The sequence below is a fragment of the Sorghum bicolor genome, chromosome 1, assembly GCF_000003195.3.
Source record: "Sorghum bicolor cultivar BTx623 chromosome 1, Sorghum_bicolor_NCBIv3, whole genome shotgun sequence".
NCBI lineage: Eukaryota > Viridiplantae > Streptophyta > Magnoliopsida > Poales > Poaceae > Sorghum > Sorghum bicolor.
Window position 1 is genome coordinate 56,230,334 of NC_012870.2, and position 17,869 is coordinate 56,248,202.

The 17,869-nt window shown below is 42.9% G+C and overlaps 1 protein-coding gene and 1 long non-coding RNA gene across 2 annotated transcripts; both read right to left on the reverse strand.

Moving 5' to 3' along the window:
- LOC110431920 lies at positions 3,058 to 6,917 on the reverse strand. The gene is made up of 6 exons (XR_002449396.1): positions 6,530 to 6,917; positions 6,365 to 6,460; positions 4,660 to 5,086; positions 4,476 to 4,571; positions 4,209 to 4,385; positions 3,058 to 3,255 (listed from the first exon to the last, which is right to left on the reverse strand). It is a non-coding gene; the product is annotated as an uncharacterized LOC110431920 (long non-coding RNA).
- LOC8055600 lies at positions 10,868 to 13,487 on the reverse strand. Its single transcript, XM_002467399.2, has 3 exons — positions 12,996 to 13,487; positions 11,276 to 12,911; positions 10,868 to 11,159 (listed from the first exon to the last, which is right to left on the reverse strand). The coding sequence occupies exons 1-2, from the start codon at positions 13,485 to 13,487 to the stop codon at positions 11,757 to 11,759; spliced, it is 1,647 nt and encodes a 548-aa protein (XP_002467444.1). The 3' UTR covers positions 10,868 to 11,159; positions 11,276 to 11,756.

Consider the following 17,869-nt stretch of genomic DNA (forward strand, 5'->3'; position numbering starts at 1 on the left):
GACTAGACGTGGTGTTTAGTCTTGCAATTACCTGGAATTGCACCCAATCCTGCGGATTGTTGTGGTAGCCCTAGGGTAGTGACAGCCCTAACGGTCGACGTATTCCACCTCGTTCGGATCGGTGTTTGTAGGACCGTAGTCAGAGCTTCCTAGCCCCCTTCTCATCTCTTTCTGTGGTTAGTGTTCTGATGTCCCGAAATAAATAATCTTTGAAGTAATTCTTGATTCTTAGATCAACTAGAGAACTCTCAGGAAACTTCCTCTCTTCCCACCAAAAATAATTATATAGTTATCCTTGAGCGATCTTGAATCTTAATTAGTACACTCACGTTCCCTGTGGAAAATCGATACTCTGGAATACTCCCGGGTGAAAGCTACATCGGTATCCGTGCACTTGCGGTTTTTTCTGTTTGCGTTTAAAATACCCAACAAGCTTTCTGGCGCCGTTACTAGGGAACGGCAGCTGTGCTAGTTTCGAACCAAGTCGTCTGTGTATCCTTTTTCTTTTCTTTTTTTACCACACTCACCTTACCATTTTCACCATACCACATGGATTTCACTCCAAACATTAATAAGCATGGAATTTATTTCATAGCCACTTCGTTTACTCCATGCTCATATGCATCATCTTCCCAATCTATTGGTCTCTCCAACATCACCACATTCGAGATCTCCAACCCCATCTTCCTTTCTATTTATAAAAACTTTAAAAGGGCGGTTGTCGATGCATATGTCTATAATAATTATTGCAGATCTCGTTGAGTTGATACAGGTCGGTGTTGGAGGGGAAACCACTTCGCCGACATAAATTGATGGTTTCCCAAAGACAAGCTTAGTGTCCTAAAATAAGCACTGATCAGATTGTAACATGAGCGTTTAATTATTTGCAGCATTACCTTGTGTATTGAGCATATAAGGATAATTGTAAAAAATTCCTTCGGGTATTCTTGTCACTAACCTTTCCAGGATTGGAGCAAGAAGATCGGATGAATGACAAGCACAAGGTATGTCCAACCAATCATCATACAACATTGAATTAAATTCATCCAAACTTGAATTTTGCAAAATTCAAACTTGGGGGAGTACTTTACATAAAAATATCATTTGCCATGTTGCTATGTTGGTTGTCCCTACCTTTGAGACATGCACAATTTGTTAAATACTAATCACACTACTTCATCTCCGCTTGAGTAGATCTCTATAAATGCTCTCATGCTACCTTTATTTGCTTTAGTATATGTCTAGGTTTGGAGTAGTTTTATTTATCTCTTAATTAAGCATGGTGCTTAGTTTAGGAATGATGATCTTACTTCCAAGGGATTTTAAATTAAGCATGGTGCTTAGGTTAAAATGCCCTCCTAAATCAAATTAGACATGGTGTCTAGGTTGATTTTTGAGCCGATAGTATGCTATAGTAGATATTGGATATTTTGTTGGACTAACCCCTGCAGGAAAACTTTCAATATCGACCTGGGAAGTCCTGAGATAAACTCACATTGGAGACAAAGAGAGAGATACATGAAGTTTAACAATTTACACAAGGAAGATATAGCTCACAAGAGATGATCTATGGAGGGTGCCACAAACACGATGCACAACCGCTAAGAAAGGAAAGCTTTCACAAGGTGATACTGTACCATCACTCTTCAAGTAAGGTAACATCTTAAGGTACTTGACTATCACTTTTATAAGCTTCTCCTTGGTTCTGTCGTTCACATGAATAAAAGAGACAAACATGTATGATTTACAACTCTAGATTAACCAACCCAATCGATTCAATATGTTTAGTCCTTCTACCTTTGTGATCCCACACTCCTAATCATATGAGCTAAAATGTTGCACATGCAATCTTTGGAAGATATATAAAAAACATAAATATAGATAGATTCTTTCCATTAGGTTGAGCAATCTGATCTGACAAATGTTTTAAATGCTACACTCATGAACTTATCATCCATCAACTTTATCTTGCTCCCTATGCTTAAGGATAGAGAAGAATAAATATACTTTTGGTTCTGTTTGTGTTTTCCACCAACAGGACCCATGCATTTGATCTCTGCCTTGTCTCTATGAGCAGGACATATTTTGAGAAACATGGAGGATTTTTCAACTTCCAGACTCTACCAAGTGAAGGACCTGGATCTACGAGCACAAACACACTGAACAAGATACTGCCAACGCCGCACTTCGAACTGCTGGGCAAACAAAGAACATGGGTGACACCGTATCAAGAGGTGCAGACGTCAAGGTCCAAACCTGAATCAATTGACGCACCTAACACTACTAACTTCTATGTTTTTCACAACGCCGCAAAAGCATTGCAAGACGCTCTATTTGGTTGCGATAAGTAGTTTTGCCACCAAATCACAGGCGTTGCAAAGGGTTGGAATAAGTTGCATTGCAATAACTTATTGCAACCGTTTTTAGTTCGGCGTTGCCAGTGATGTTGTTTCTTGCAACCGTAGATGTTCATTGCCAAGCGTGGCAATAAGATGTTGTCGCAACGCTCAGTATCATTGCAATAGAAGAACGTGCAATGCTAGGCTTCGTTGTAAGAGGTTGCTCGATAGTGTTGCGATGAACTTTATTGACATGATAATTTTTGGTTGCCAAATGTTTTTTTTGCCACGTAATTTCTTCCGTTGCTACAATGTTGGTGTTGTTGCCACCATCGCATTTGATGTTGCAACATTACCTTTAGCCACGGATTTAATACGTTGCAAGAGAAGATATGTTATTGACATGGTTGTTGGACCGTGGCAATAGTATCTTTTGCCAAGACCTTTTCACCGTTGCTAGAAACTATTCGCTATTGCCATGACCATTGTGCCGTGGCAACAAAATTATTTGCCACACAGTTTTTTCGTTGCTATAGATCTAATGTTACTGCAACGCCAAAAATACATAGCAATATATTATTTGTTGCCACGTAAATAATCATGTTGCCATAGAGGTAGTAGGCGCAATTTTTATTGCAACGGTCATATAATTTAAATTGTGTTCAATAAATCATCGTTGCAAAAATAGGAAACCATGACAAAAGAGATTGCACGCACATATAATAATTTATACTCGGTCATCATCCAATAGTATGACAAATGATTCAAAGAGTAGCTAAAATCTTAAATGAAATTCTCTTATTATTCCAAAAATATTAAAAACATGCAAGTAGACTAGACTTTCTAACATCGATGTCATCGTCTCACCAATGTTGTTGCTTGATTATGAGCCTCCCTCTAAAATCTTGTCTACCTACTGCAAAAAGAGTAAGATTAAGATGTTAGGAAACTTCTATGTTTAGTACTTCATGCCCAAAATAAAAATTGAACTTCGGAAATTATATATGCATGTGAGACAAGAAAAACTATAGAATCAGCTCAAGTACAGCTCTAAACAAACAATACAATCATAAATATATCTGTAGACAATGAAAATTATATTATTTAACAATATAAAAATTCTAGGTCTCCTAGGAGCTTATTTGATCTATTTTATCATGAAAATGCACGAGTCCTTCTACATGATGACAACATATACCGTTTTGAATGTGTAAGCTCTATTTTGTATCTGTATTTCTTGTCTTGCATAGATATGTCTGCACATTTTTACTCAGCATGCAATGTTGCTTTGAGGAATCATCTTATCACACATGAGGGAGGGAAAGACAAGATCTCTCTGCACATTGCATGTTTGGATCTTGCAACTACCAAATAACACACTTTCTGTTGTAATTTGCAGCATTCTGATCCTACACGATTATCTATTCAGCTCATGGAGTAAGAAACTTGGAGCTTCCATTTATGATTTAAAACACCTACTACTTCAAGAACTTGTGGTCCTTGGCAAATAAGGCTAGGCATGTATATACAACCAGCACATGGGCACATGGCAACAAGTCAAAATATCCAGTCAGCATGGATGCCGCAGGTAAATGTTATCTCAGAGAAAGTACTTGAGAGTGTTGTTAGTATATCCATAACCATTCAACCATAAACAACAAGATAAAGAGAAAACAAATGTATTAGAGGTTCAGGGAAGCACATACAGGACACTACCAGATTTTGAAAGTTCCCTAGCATCAATTTACAGCAAAACAACAAGATAAATGCAAGTACATGGCCAACGGGCAGAACTAAGCAATTGTGATCGACATAATAGAGTCATGATGAATTGAGCAAAGTAAAATCTGAATATGGTAAATCTCTTACACTCCTCCTTTTGCTTGATCTTGATTTATTCAACAGCTGTTGTAGAGTGATATGCACCTTCGATTGTGGCACATTTTCATTGTTATCGTTGAAAAGCTTTTTGCCAACAATACTAGAATTATTACTACAATGAGCAGCTGCATCTCTTTGTACTGTGACAACACTTCCAGGCTGAGTCTACAAACAATAATTTTTTTGATCTTTTTTAGGTACAGGTCATGGTATATACCTCAAGACACTTGGAACTTGGTGCAATAGTGTCATTACCTGCTGTAAGACATTATCTTGTTCATGTTGAGGAGTCTCATCGCCGTCTTGTATGGTTGGTGCAACTTGTGTATTCTCATTGTTTTGTGGTGTACTCTAAACAACAAATATCAAGGTAAAAGATTAGTTATCATAAGCATAAGTTTAGGAAAAGGGTGAAGGATTAAAAAATCAGAAATATTACCACATTCAGAGTTGCTTCTTTGTGTTGTGCCATGATTTTAAGAAAGTCTTGTCTCATGTCTTCTAATTAGTTTTTGTTTAGCTTCTTCTAGCTCCTCTTGCATCTTCCTCCTTATTTCTTCTCTCTCCCTCTCCCTCTCTAGAGCGTCTTGCGCAATCTATTCTTTGAGTTGCTCAACCTGTGCTTCAAAAGCAATATTCTTCTCTCTAGCTGCAGCTTCAACACGTGCATGAACTTCAAGGTTCTCTTTCATAAGTTCTTTACGAGTTCGATACTTAGACAAATATCCATGCCCATATAATTTGGATGATTTGACTTCTGTGACTTCTTTGTAGCATGATTGGAAAATCATATTCTCCTCTACACATGATAGTGGTTGTGTATCAGGTCGTAAGCCAATCTCACCAATTTTGAAGGCTGCATTTTCCTAAATAAAATAACAAATTGTGTTAAGATTTGCTTGGCACAACCATAGTACATACTTTTCAGAGTATGACTGAATCTGGACATCAGAAGCCTCAGCAAGCACAGCCAAGGTTCAAATTGGTTTCTAGATATTAAGATGAAAGTTGAAACCCAACCCTGATTCTATATTTCTTTACCTGAACATTACTGCAGTTCCTGTCATTTCAGTACATTGGAAATTAGCTAGCCATGATGGAACTACTTGTTACAGCCTTAAATTATACAATACTGATGATTTAATTTTCCACTTTGGAGTATAAATTGAAGTAACATTAGATGATGCTCAGATTGGATTGGTAAGTATATTCTATAGAAGTGTCTTAAATTTAAATTTTGTATCAATAAGAGAGGAAAATATCTTACTTGTAGAAACAGAAATGAGTAATCACTCTGACAGAAGACATTCAGCATGCAACATATTCACAAATCGAATTGATAAAAGATTTACTCACATATACTGTTGCTCATATAGAATTTGACCAATTCACATGTTTTGTGTGAGTGCTCCTCCAAAGGTCAGTGGGAATGAATAGATTAAAAAATATGGCACTTCTCGCTAATGCCATAGGTCAGTGGGATTTCTTGAGTGTAATGTGTTTTTGAGGAACCCAGCTAGGCATCATCCAGCCTTAGGGTTGCAAATGCTAAGAGTTGTGTTTGTGGACTGGACGAAAAAGGTTGATTAGGTGATAACTGAAATGGAGGTAGTGCAACTGCTAGGCATAAATCTATCAACATAAATGAGTAATCTGGTACTGTACTCATCTCAATAAATAAATGTGAATCGGAAGTTTCTTGCAGCTTTATATGCCAAAATTGGTCGGTAATTTGATTGGAACCCATACAGGTCTGTAGAACACATCTAAAAGTCAAAGCAACATACAATGTAATATATAAAAACAATAACTACTGTTATTTCCATCTTCTATATAAAAACAATAATCATAATAACAGAAGAATTTAGATTAGTCTAGGAACTGAATATTGCACTAATTATTGGTCACTCATATTGCAGCAGGAATTTCAAGGGACATGTTACAAATGACCCACTGATGCTCATCCAACATAATCGATCATTCCATTAAAAAGGAAACAACAAATTGCCTGCCCTAATTCCTATAAAATCTTTATCACAATTGGATCGCAGATGTATAGATCATGTCTAGGCAACAAAGCGTCTGGACTAATGATAATGATGATGTCCAAAGTGATTGGAATCTGCGAAGGTGAGATGACGTACTGATAATGATGATGTCTGGGCGGCTCCTTGAGCTCCTCTGTGTTGCGTTAAAGTGATTGGAATCTACGAGTAGTATTTGGTCTTGAGTTGATGTACCTTTGCACATGCAGCAATTGGATTCAGATTGGGAGGCAATTGGCGAGGGATAGTGCCTTGTTCACATACCTGCAACTTGGCTTCAAGGCTGGCGATGATGGTGGCTGAGACGAGGCTGCAGATGCCGCCACCGTTGCTGCTCGGCCTCCCCTCCGATGGCGAAGCACCAAGCTCGGCGGATAATGCTGCAGCCAGGACGAGGTAGACTGGAAAGTGAGCCGCCGCCGGTGGCCTAGCAACCTCCGGTCAATTTAGGAAGAAATGGATCTGTTGGACGGAGGGATTTTGGTTTTTTTCTACTTTTTTTTCGCGATTGGGGCAGACCCGTTTTTCATTAAGAGAAAAGCAAAAGAGGTACAAACCCGACGACGAAAACGGGTGAAGGCGAGCGGCCTTAACCCCAACAAGAGAGACCTAAACTACTGGGTTCAAAACCAGAGATTACAAAATAGCAAAATGTTGCGACCTAAGCGCCAAGAGTACCAACAACGGAGCGAACCCCGCCTCAGCCCATACCGCGCCTTCACGGAAGATCGCATCCACAACAGCGCTGGCCACGGACAGCGGACGCCCGAACACCCTGGCATTGCGCTCCTTCCATAGCGTCCAAGAAATCAGCAGGAACAAGCTGTCGAAGACCGGCTGGGAACCAGTGTCGATGCGTTTCCGTTGCTGTATCCACCAGTTGCCCAGATCGCAGTCACCTGTCGGCGTAAGGTCGCCCAACTGCAGCCGTTGAAGAACACCGAACCAAACCTGCCGGGCAAAGGCGCAGCCCAGAAACAGGTGGCTTGCTGTCTCCGTGTGCTGATCGCAGAGTGCGGATGCATCGTCGTCTTGAAGCCCATGTCTTTTACGGCGCTCCGCGGTCCACAACCTCCGGTGCAAAGCGAGCCAGAAAAACAATTTTACTTTCGGCGGCGCCTTGGTCCGCCAAAGTTCCTTGGCTCCGAGTAGTTTGGTGGAACCGACGAAGAACGCACGATAGGCCGAGGAGACCGAGAATGATCCATCGGCTGTCCACTTCCAAACATAGCGGTCCGGTTGAAGAGGATGGAGCTGTACTGACCGCAGCAGCTCCCAGACCTTCAGGTAGTCTCTCACAACCTGCACGGTGAGAGCCCCAGTGACATCACGCGCCCACTGATTGTCAGCCAAGACGTCCCTTAGAACGCGCTTCCTGCCTGCGCGCGAAGTTGCTGCATAGAGGGACGGCGCGAACTTACAAAGCTGCCCGATCGGCGCCCAATTGTCAGTCCAAAGCATCACCGCCGCCCCATCACCCACCACTACTGAGAGACTCGCGGCGCACATTGCAGCAACACTTTGCTCTGCACGCGAAGGCAACGACACCCAGCAGCGCTGAGGGTCTGATCGTGAAAGTCATTCCCATCTCAGCCTGAGTGCAAAGCCGAACACACGTAGGTCTAGCAATCCCAGGCCACCGAGCTCTGTCGGCCGACAAACCAGAGGCCAGGCGACGCGACATTTCCCCCCACTGTAGGATTCCTCACCGGTCCAAATGAACGCCCTCCTCCTCTTGTCGATCTGCGCGATGGCCCAAGACGATAGGCAACAGGCAATGCTGAGGTGAACAGGTATTGCTGATAGAGTTGCTTTGGTGAGGGTAACCCTCCCGGCACTCGTCAAGAGACCCGCCTTCCAAGTCGGGATTCTCGCCGCAACGGCGTCGATTAGGGGGAGTTCATCAGCACGACTGAGACGTTTGAGCGACAGAGGGATACCAAGGTATCTGCATGGAAAGTTGACAACCGAGCACGGAAAGGCTGCCTGGACCACGGCCAAAGTCTCTTCATCACATGAAATTGGAGTAGCGATGCACTTCGCCGGGTTGCTGGTGAGGCCCAAGGCACCAGCAAACAGTTCTAGGATCTCCAGCAGACAGCGCAGGTCTTCGACTGTGGGAGCAATGAGAATGACCAGATCATCTGCATAAAGCAAGGCACGGAGACCACGGACACGGCCTGGGAGTGGCGACAGAGCTGCTCGACGATCAGCCTCTCTGATGAGGGAGTTCAGCACTTCCATGACGAGCACGAAGAGCATGGGCGAGAGAGGGTCGCCCTGGCGCAGTCCTCGAGCATGAGCGATGCGACGCCCAGGTCTTCCGTTCATCAGCACGCGCGTGCGTTGCTACGGGTTTCAAAATCCAAACGACTATTTTCTAGCTAACATATGAAAGAAATATCTTGTGTGTAACATGGTCTCAATTGAGTACAAACATAGGTAATCTAAACACTTTGTGTGGTCAAACATCTTGCAACCATATCTTGTAATTCTCTTTGTTAGTATAAGCACCTCTTAGACGCCAATGATTAAAAATCTTTCATCAACACCTAAATTGTTTACTTTTTAGATCTACCTGCAAACTAATACATTATATGAGGCAAACTGAGATGCACTACCATATACATGGACCATGGTCAAGTAAGTTAGTTTGTAAGCTGAACTGGGCCAAGAACAATACATTAAAAATCATCAACTTATTCAATATAAAATGGTTTGGTACATACAATAGGAACCCATGCAAAGAGGAAACCTTATCTTGATTTATAGAAATTTATACTTGGAACATGCTCGTTTGCCTATCTTTTTATTTCCGTCAGCTATTGCATACATGCAAATTTGAGAGGGCATCACTCAGAATTTCTATAAATGGGCCACTAAGCACAGGAAAGGGCACCTAAAATCAAACCATCTTACAAGGAAGAAATACTTCACGAGACACTAAGCATAGAAAAGGGCCCCAAAAAAGTCCAAAATTATTTTCTAGTTCAAAGCTCATGGTCCCAACCTAGAACATACTTTCAGTCAAGTGTAACATTTCGCCACCCATTTTAATCTAGCAAATTTAAAAACACATGCTTCCTGTCAAGTGTAACATTCCACCCACCATGTACTCGACTGCAGGCGGCTCAAGTACTAAGATGAATATCACAAGAATCTTCTGAATAGACATTGTGCAAACAAGTAGTAAGAATTTCTACTCCTGCTGCTACCTTAATTACCATTCTGAACAATCTACTTTTATGCATGTGATATTCATAATCCATAAATAAAATTGTGTGATCTCAAATAAGCAACAAACATTTAGAGATCAGTTACTTGAAGGGGTGAACCTGAGGCAGCAAGGCACTGATGGGTGAGCACATCAATTACCAAATCACAACCTATATTTTCCAAAGAAATGGTGAATGATGATGTCATCATCAAAGGAAAAGAATGCAAAAATGTGTAAGTATGAAAGACAACAGTAGGAAGTTCCTCGTTGTGCATGGTCATTCATACTAACAAACTATTTCCATGCTTACAGTTGCTCCACTGCACACTACAAACAGAAATTTTAGTAGAACAAATTGGAAGTGACGTGTGAGCATCCTTTAAAATAGATACTTTTGGAAGCTACCATGCCGATAGCCTATTACTCTCTAATGGGAGAACTTCGGCATTCAGGAGCTGGTAATCAATGAAACTCTTGTAGTAATTCTTAAGCAAGGAAAATATCTAGTGTTACAATATTCAGAGCAACAAATAAAGTATCCTATTTTTAGTTGTATTAAGCCACAATAATAATTTCTCCCTGTGATTATGACATGCAAGCAAACAGTTAGCAGCAAAAAAAATTCAACTATAGCTCTTGTTTAAAATGGAGCATCATACATACTCTCCCCTATTTGGAGCTTGAGGCTCTGGATTATGACTTTACCTACATGAATGAGTAGCAGAAGTTCCGGTTCCCTTGAATACATTGATCGTTCACACAACTGGTTTCGAATCTTTATTAGGCCAGTACATCTTCATGGCAAACATTGTTGCTTGTCCTTAATATATAAATGGAGGTTGAGGTCAAAGTTAAATTTTCATATGAACAACATGATGGGTTATAATCATGTATAAGTTTTTCAAAGCTTTAGCAAAAGATGTGCCAAACAACATGATTTTGCAGCAACTTATCAATAACCAGATTATGTGAATGAACTGAATTCAACATACACTTTGCACCTGCACACGGGTGTGATGTAGCTTACCGGCAGCTGATCGGTGACGTCCCAGCCTAACCAATGTATGACATGAGAGGAGAGGGAAACTGGCTTTCTGGGTGCTCCATGAATGAGAGATCTACTGGGAGATCATACAAGAGAGAGTGGTCCAAAGTTATAGCGTGAATGGACCTGCAACTCACATGAGAGAAGACGCACGGTTGTTTCTGCCCAAAATAAAAATTCTATACTCGTTCCTAGCTAGAATGAAACTGGTTTAAAGAACAACCAGATAGTGCAACAATCTTCCTATAATAAATCAATTATTTGTCCATTAGAAATCAGGACTGAAATGCAACAACCAATAAATTTAGAGATTTATTTATTTCCATTTTTCTATTTCACCTTGTGAATCAACCAATAGAACAATTCTAACCATGAACAAGATAACATTAGCAATGTCAAGCTACTTTAGCCTGCTAAAAATTGGCCAAACAAATAGACATATGTTTTTATGCATGTCAAGCTAATAAGTCCAGTGTTGTGGAATTACTCATTCCAATTGGTGTCCATAATTGCAACGTATCATTCCTAATAAATTAGCAAATGTCAGTTACCTGCACAGAGATGCTACTCGCCTAGTCCGCATCTCCCTTCTGCTTTGCCATCCGATAGCTGCTGCTTCGCATCTCCCTCCACTGTAGATTCAAGACTTCGAGAGCTCAGAAAGGTGCATGAGCAAGGGTAGGGAGCAAATCAAGGGTTGGGCATGGGCGACAGCGGCGTAGATTGGGGATGTATGAGACGATGGCACCTGTGGTTATAGATCCCGTCCACGGTGGCTGTAGATCGGGGTCGCCCAACTTGCCGGTGCCAGTTCTAGCAGCAACAGCGGCACCGAACTCGGGGACGATGAAGATGGGGGTACGGTCCTCCTAGTCGTGGCGATGGTGATGTTGGTGTGGGCTTCCGCGTGGCGCGCCTGTCGATGAAGAGGAGCAGCCGGACGTTGTGGAGGAACCGACTGTGACGACGCCCTCAGCCGCGATTGAGCACGCCGAAAATAGCATCGACTGCGGTCAGCGATGAAGTAGAGGCCGGGACGGCGTCGTGGCGGACCCTGGTCGTGCTGCCGGCGGCGAGCGGGCGGAGTCGCGGTCGCGGGCGCAGGGGTCGGCACAGCGGGCGACAGCTTGGTCGATCCCCAACAGCAGCGCGCGCAGAGAACGGGCTAACCCGAGCACCTGGCCTGCGTCCGACGGCGAACTGGCGGCGGCGAGTGAGCGGCGGTTTGCCTATTCGCGCGGGGTCTGCGATGGAAGGGAGCTGTGGCGGGGGATCTGGCGATGCAAGGGAACGTGCGTGGAGGAGCTGCGTGAAACCGTGGAAGGGAGCTGCGGCGGTTGTCGAAACAATGGCGGCCCACCATCGTGCGGCTCCTCTGGCTCCGGGATCGCCAGAATCTTCTCGTCGGGGATGAGGTCCGGGTGGGCGCACCAAGTCGCGACGAAGAGCTCACGCTCGTCATCGGGGTCGGCAACAGCGTCGGGGTCGGCGATCTCCACCTTGACGCCCGCGGAGCCGAGGAGTGCCTGCGCAACTTCCTCAGAGCGCGCATGCGATGGTATGCCTTTCATGCCGACAAGGGCATGGTAGCGAAACGCCCCCGCAGATGCCGAGATCAGACGAGACCACCGCCTCCATCGCAGGGAGAAAGCGGCGGCCGGCGGCGCCGGGGAGCTGAGGACCCGTTCGAGGTCAGCCCTGGAGGAGAAGCGAACGATGAAGTCGTCAGGCCGTGTCCTCCGCACGGAGACGGCGTCCTCCGGGATGTCAAAATGTGCTTGCAGATATTCCAATAGCATGGCCGGAGAGACTGCAGGCCGCGTCCCGAGCACCATTGCGAGCAGCGCACAGGAGAGGGCGTCCTCTGCAGCTTGAATGGCCGGCGAACGCGGCACGACGACTAGCTCAAGGAGCGGGCTCCGAGCTCTGGAACGTGGAGAGACCGGAGGCGGGTTGTCCAGGCGCAGAGGGGGACGCGGGCGTCCGGATTGACGACCGGCAGCTCCCGACGGCCCGGCGACGTCTGCAGGGCCCCTGTCACCGGCAGCGGCAGCATGGCTACCCCCTGCGAAGCTCCGCGAGGCGACAGAATGCTTCCTAGCCGAAGCCCCGGCAGCTGCCTCCACGGCTATCGTACCGGCAGTGACAGGCCCCGGCGACGACGCTCGACAGATCGGCGGCACGGAAGTCGAGCGGCCAGTGGACACGGACCACGCAGAGACGGTGTCCGCCGACGAGGGACGCGCGGAGGCACGCCTGGACCCAGAGCGCCGCCTGCGCGGCCGGCCGCGCCGGAAAGGTCGGAGACCCGGCGAACGACTACGTTTCCCAACGCAGCGCTCAGGCCTAGGCGGCAGCGGGCAGTCCCGCGCCTGGTGCCCAGCCTAGAGGCAGTTGAAGCAGCGCGCCGGACCTGCACAGTTAGCCCAGACGTGGTTTTCCGAAAGGCAGTTGAAGCACTTACCCACCACCAGAAGTGCCGGCACCGGACGGGGCGGGGTCGGGGCACGACGCCAGCGGCGGCGACTCTGCACTGCCCGAAAACCCTCAGCATCCGGGATGACAGACATGCGCGGCGGGTGCACGACGATGGAGGCCAGACGAGGTGCCGGAGTCAACCCTGGCGCCCGGAGGTGGCGGCCCGGCTGGGCACCTTTGCGCGGAGGACGACGACGCCGCCGACACTGTGCCCTCGGGCGCGAGGGACCCCCGTCCGCACGAAGGGCGGGGGAGTCCTCAGGAGCGGACAGGGAGGCCTCCGAGTCGGTGAGGCAGACTTTCCCCCCGGAGCAGCCGGGAGAACCAACGAAAGGCGCGTCGTCGGGGTCGAGGGAGCTCGCCCGAAGCACAAGGGAGGCGTGAGCAGCAGCGGCCAGCGGCGGCAGCGGAGAAGCCACGGCAGCGGCGAAGGAGTCCGAACCTTCGGCCTCGGCGGCCCAGGAGGAGCGGTGGCGTGCCATGGGGAAGCGGGCGGCGGTGCCTGGGTGGCAGCAGACGCGAGGGTGTCAGTGGGCGGCGGTGCCGAGGTGGCAGCCGACGCGGAGCCAGCAGACGGCGCACTGGCGCGAGGTGGGCGGCGGGGCCGGGGTGGCCACCGGCGCGCGGGGTGGCGGCGGCGCTCAGCTCACCGCTAGCATACATGATGTATAAGTGATGGCACCATGCTGTTTTTGCATGACAAATGCAAGTTTCCCCTAGACAAAACCATGGTTTGACAATTCGATTTGAACGTGAATATTACGTGATAGGCAATTGCTAGCGTCTCTGACTTTTGACTTTCTGTGGTAGATGGATATTTAGGAGGGAAAGTTTGGTGGGAAATACTTTCCATCATAGTTTTAGGGGGAAGGTTCCTATCTTTAGTATAGGTTGTGACTCGACCGGTCATTTTAGGGTAAATGAATCAGTTGGAGACTTGGAGGGAACGAGGGAGGACTTGTTTTTTCTACTAGATGATTGGATATGATCGGTAACCGTATCGTTTTAGACTTTCTGCAATAGATAGATTCTGAGAGGGAAAATTTGGTGGGAAAAATGATTTCAGTCAGTTATAGGAGGGAAGGTTCCTATTTTAGTTGCTTGTGACATGGCTCTTGATTCCGGTGGTTAATTAGTGCGCACACAGGTGAGACACGTACATATCAATTTTCTACTTTTTTTCTGGAGAACATCCAGATAAAATTAGTGTGGACAATAGACGTATGTACCCCTCATTTAATTTCTTAATTTATTAAAATTTGATCCTATTCCACATGATTAAAGGGTACAATCTATGTTTTCTTATATAATATATGGTAAGGACTCAATTACTTTCATCGCCCATATTTTTATTTATGTAAACAATATATTCTTGTTCCCCGAATGCACTATATTTGGGACAACTCTCAAATGCAAGAATGTACTTTATTTCAAGACGAAGGGAGTATACAAATAAATCTAAGACTGTCTATGTGACCGTATTTAGCATTCTTTTAATTTTAGAGTACGGATCACATTCCAGCAAAATTTTGAGGCGAGATGAACTAGATGGCCAACATAATAAGGTAACATAATTTGTACTTTCTCCTTCTAAATTATAAAATATTTCAGCTTTGTAGGGGATAAACGCCGAATAATAAAAATTAAGCAATAAAAAATGAATTTTTCCAAATGGCCTTGGATGGAAAAATAACCAAATTAAAAGCTGTATATGTCCAAAAGTTATGAAACTTTGTTATTAATAACTTTTTTTATTTTTAATAATTTAATGCCTCAAAATAAAATTTAAAATTAAAATTTTCAATTATTGAGGAACTCTGATTTCTCTTTTTAATCTCTGTCTAAAACTTGAAACTAGTCTTTCTCGCTCAAACTAACTTCAAATTTGATTTTTTCCTAAAAATCTCTAAAATCATGCTCTATCAATTTATTATATTCTTACAGCTATTACTCTATCCATCTTTTGACTATATTTTATCAATCTGAATTTTGAATTTCAAAAAATGGCAACTTCAAACATCATTTTGGAACACTAAATGATTTTTGCGAGAAAGTTATAAACAAAAAAGTTGTAGAACTCATCAAGATGTATAACTTTTATTTTGGTCATTTTCTTTATCCAACATAGTGGTAGTAACATTATTCACAATATTCACATATCCCTTTTATAGACTATAAAAGGGATATGTAAATTTTGTGAATAATGTTACTCCACTATGTAGGATGAAGAAATAATCAATAGAAAAGTTATAGATCTCAAAAAGTTATGAAACTTTAAAATTAACAACTTTTTGATTTGAAATAATCTTGGCAAAGAAAACTACGTTTGAATTTCTAAAATTTTAAAATTTAAAACTTTGAAACGACCTCGGATGGACAAACAACAAAAACAAAATTCATAGATCTCGAAAAGTTATAAAACTTTATAGTTGATAACTTTTTTATTTAAAATCATTTTACCATGGAAAATGATGTTTGAATTTCTTAAATTTAAATTTTAAATTTTATAAACGACCTGTGAGAAAAACTATCAAAATTAGAGTTATAGATCTCGAAAAAAAATATAAATTTTTGTAGCTAACAATATTTTTATTTAAAATCATCTAGGGCCTCAAATAATCAATTTATACTTGGTCAACTTTTTTTTGATTGGACGGTAAACTTCTTTTTCATTTGGTAATGTCCGAGAGTTGCTCACTTCCAGTCAGATACGAAATTGTGCATGGTTTTACCATTTCATCCAGCAGAAAGGGGGCTATTTTGGTCAGAAAAGAGAAGCCCATTGGTACACGTTAATAAATAAAGGGTATTCTGCATGGTTTGATATAAAGTACGTAACGGCCTAATGGTAAAGTGGTTGATGCCAACAGTAGCATGTTCGAAACGTACAAAGCACTGTTTTTTTTCTAGTGCAATGAATGGTTTGCAAAATATTTTTTTATAACGGTTTGCAAAATATTTTACCTAAAAATCAAAATGTGCATAAATAACATAGACAGTCTGCAGTAATCATCAACAGCAGTTACATGGCCTAGTGATTAACATTATCCATTGAAGATTACACATAGAAGACAAAACAAGACACATAAAAGAAGAACCAAGAAGCAAGAATTGGCATTTAAAAAAATGTCATCAATTTATAATTTTTAAAATGTCGTTAATTTATAATTTTTAAAATGTTGTCAATTGTTCGAGCATTTTATAATACTTTTCTTTTTGAGACATTTTTCTGGGATGTCCAAAGTTCACTCAATTGTGATTCAACTACAAATTTATGCGCTTTTGAAACATAACGTCCCTTCTGGCTGAGTCCTTCAGCTTCGCTTTCCTTAACTCCCTTGGTAGGCCAAGGTTCGATTCAATTGTGGGCTATGTGTGTAACATTGCATTTTTGCCATTTTATTTTATCCAGTAGGGCATCGCCATTGCTGGATTGATAAAATATATTTTATCCAGCAGGGCATGGTCATTGGTCGATTATATATTAAATAAAACATATCATGCACAATCTGACATGAATGAGATAAAATATATTTTATCCAGCAAGGCATGATTGGTCGATTAATAAATATATCATGCACAATCAAATGAAGATAATGCGGGGTGGTTACCAGATAGCTCGCCGATGTTTGAGTCTTAGGTTCAATTCAAATCTTGCAAGGGTACAACCTTTTTCCTGATTTTTCATTTTCATTTTCATTTTTTCTAGTGCCATGAATGCTTTGCAAATATTCTACCAAAAATAAAGATGCACATAAATAATTTGATAAAGTTTGAATATTCTTTTAGATATGAGATTTAGAAGACGTTTTAAAATTTTATTATGCAATGAAAGAAGATATACATATATAGACATACACTGCCGATCATCATTATGTGCCGCCATTAAATCAATAGTACAAATTCAGTAGATCGAATTTCCTGCAACATTTTAATTTAGAGGGATCATGACACTAGAATATTTGTGTTATGATAATAATTATGTTAATTTACGAGATTATAGTAACTTCTTACTAAGTGGTTCACTATAACGTTACGGTAAATATCTCCATGTGTTATAGTAATTCAACTATCGTAAATATGTATACATATTATCATAAATTAATATATAAAATTATCGTAAATGGAAGTGGCTACAGAATAGCTTATTTTGTAGCTACTGAATATACTCTCACTATATATATATTAGATACATAAAGCATACATATATAGACATACTGCTTGATGATCGATGCTCTGCTTGACGACTATGGTTGCTGATCATAATGCTAGTACGTGCTTTGATGGAGGACGTCTGCCAAACTAGGGCACCAGCTTGGCCACCATTGGTATGTAGGGCGCCTAGTACCAGCAGGACAGGGGGCCATGGCCACTGCAGCGCTGTAGGGGTTCACGACATGGGGAACGAGGAAGACAAGGGCACGCACCTAATGCAATGGCTGGCCGCACGCAGCACACGATTGAGATCGAGCACGGCGTGCACAAGGGCGATGGCACTGTACGTGAGTGCAGGTATCGGAGGGGCAACGGTGTCCACGAGGGGCGACGCCTTGCACGGCGTGGCTCAAAGATCGTGCGTGTAGATAGGGCTGGGTAGGATGTTGACTTGATTAATTAATTAATTAGATCTGCTTATAATATACATATAAATTTAGTTAATATAGCACCATCTGTGGACAAACAACATAATTTCAAAGAGGTTTTAGAGCAAGTTAGTGTTGTCGTTAAGGTCTTGGGTTCAAATCCTACTCATAGGTGTTTTTTTTTCTTTAATATTGTATGATCAAATCATAAATAAAGCAATGCCAATAAAACTGCCCGCAACACAATTTAAATCGTGGCAATAGTATAAAATTCTTGCAAC

Excerpts from the sequence above, each read along its gene's own strand:
- LOC8055600 (XM_002467399.2), bottom strand. The coding sequence starts at position 13,487 with ATGGCACGCCACCGCTCCTCCTGGGCCGCCGAGGCCGAAGGTTCGGAC. Across the intron at positions 12,912-12,995 it reads CGGTGCCGGCACTTCTGGTG|GCTGGGCACCAGGCGCGGGA; the intron begins GTGGGTAAGTGC and ends AACTGCCTCTAG.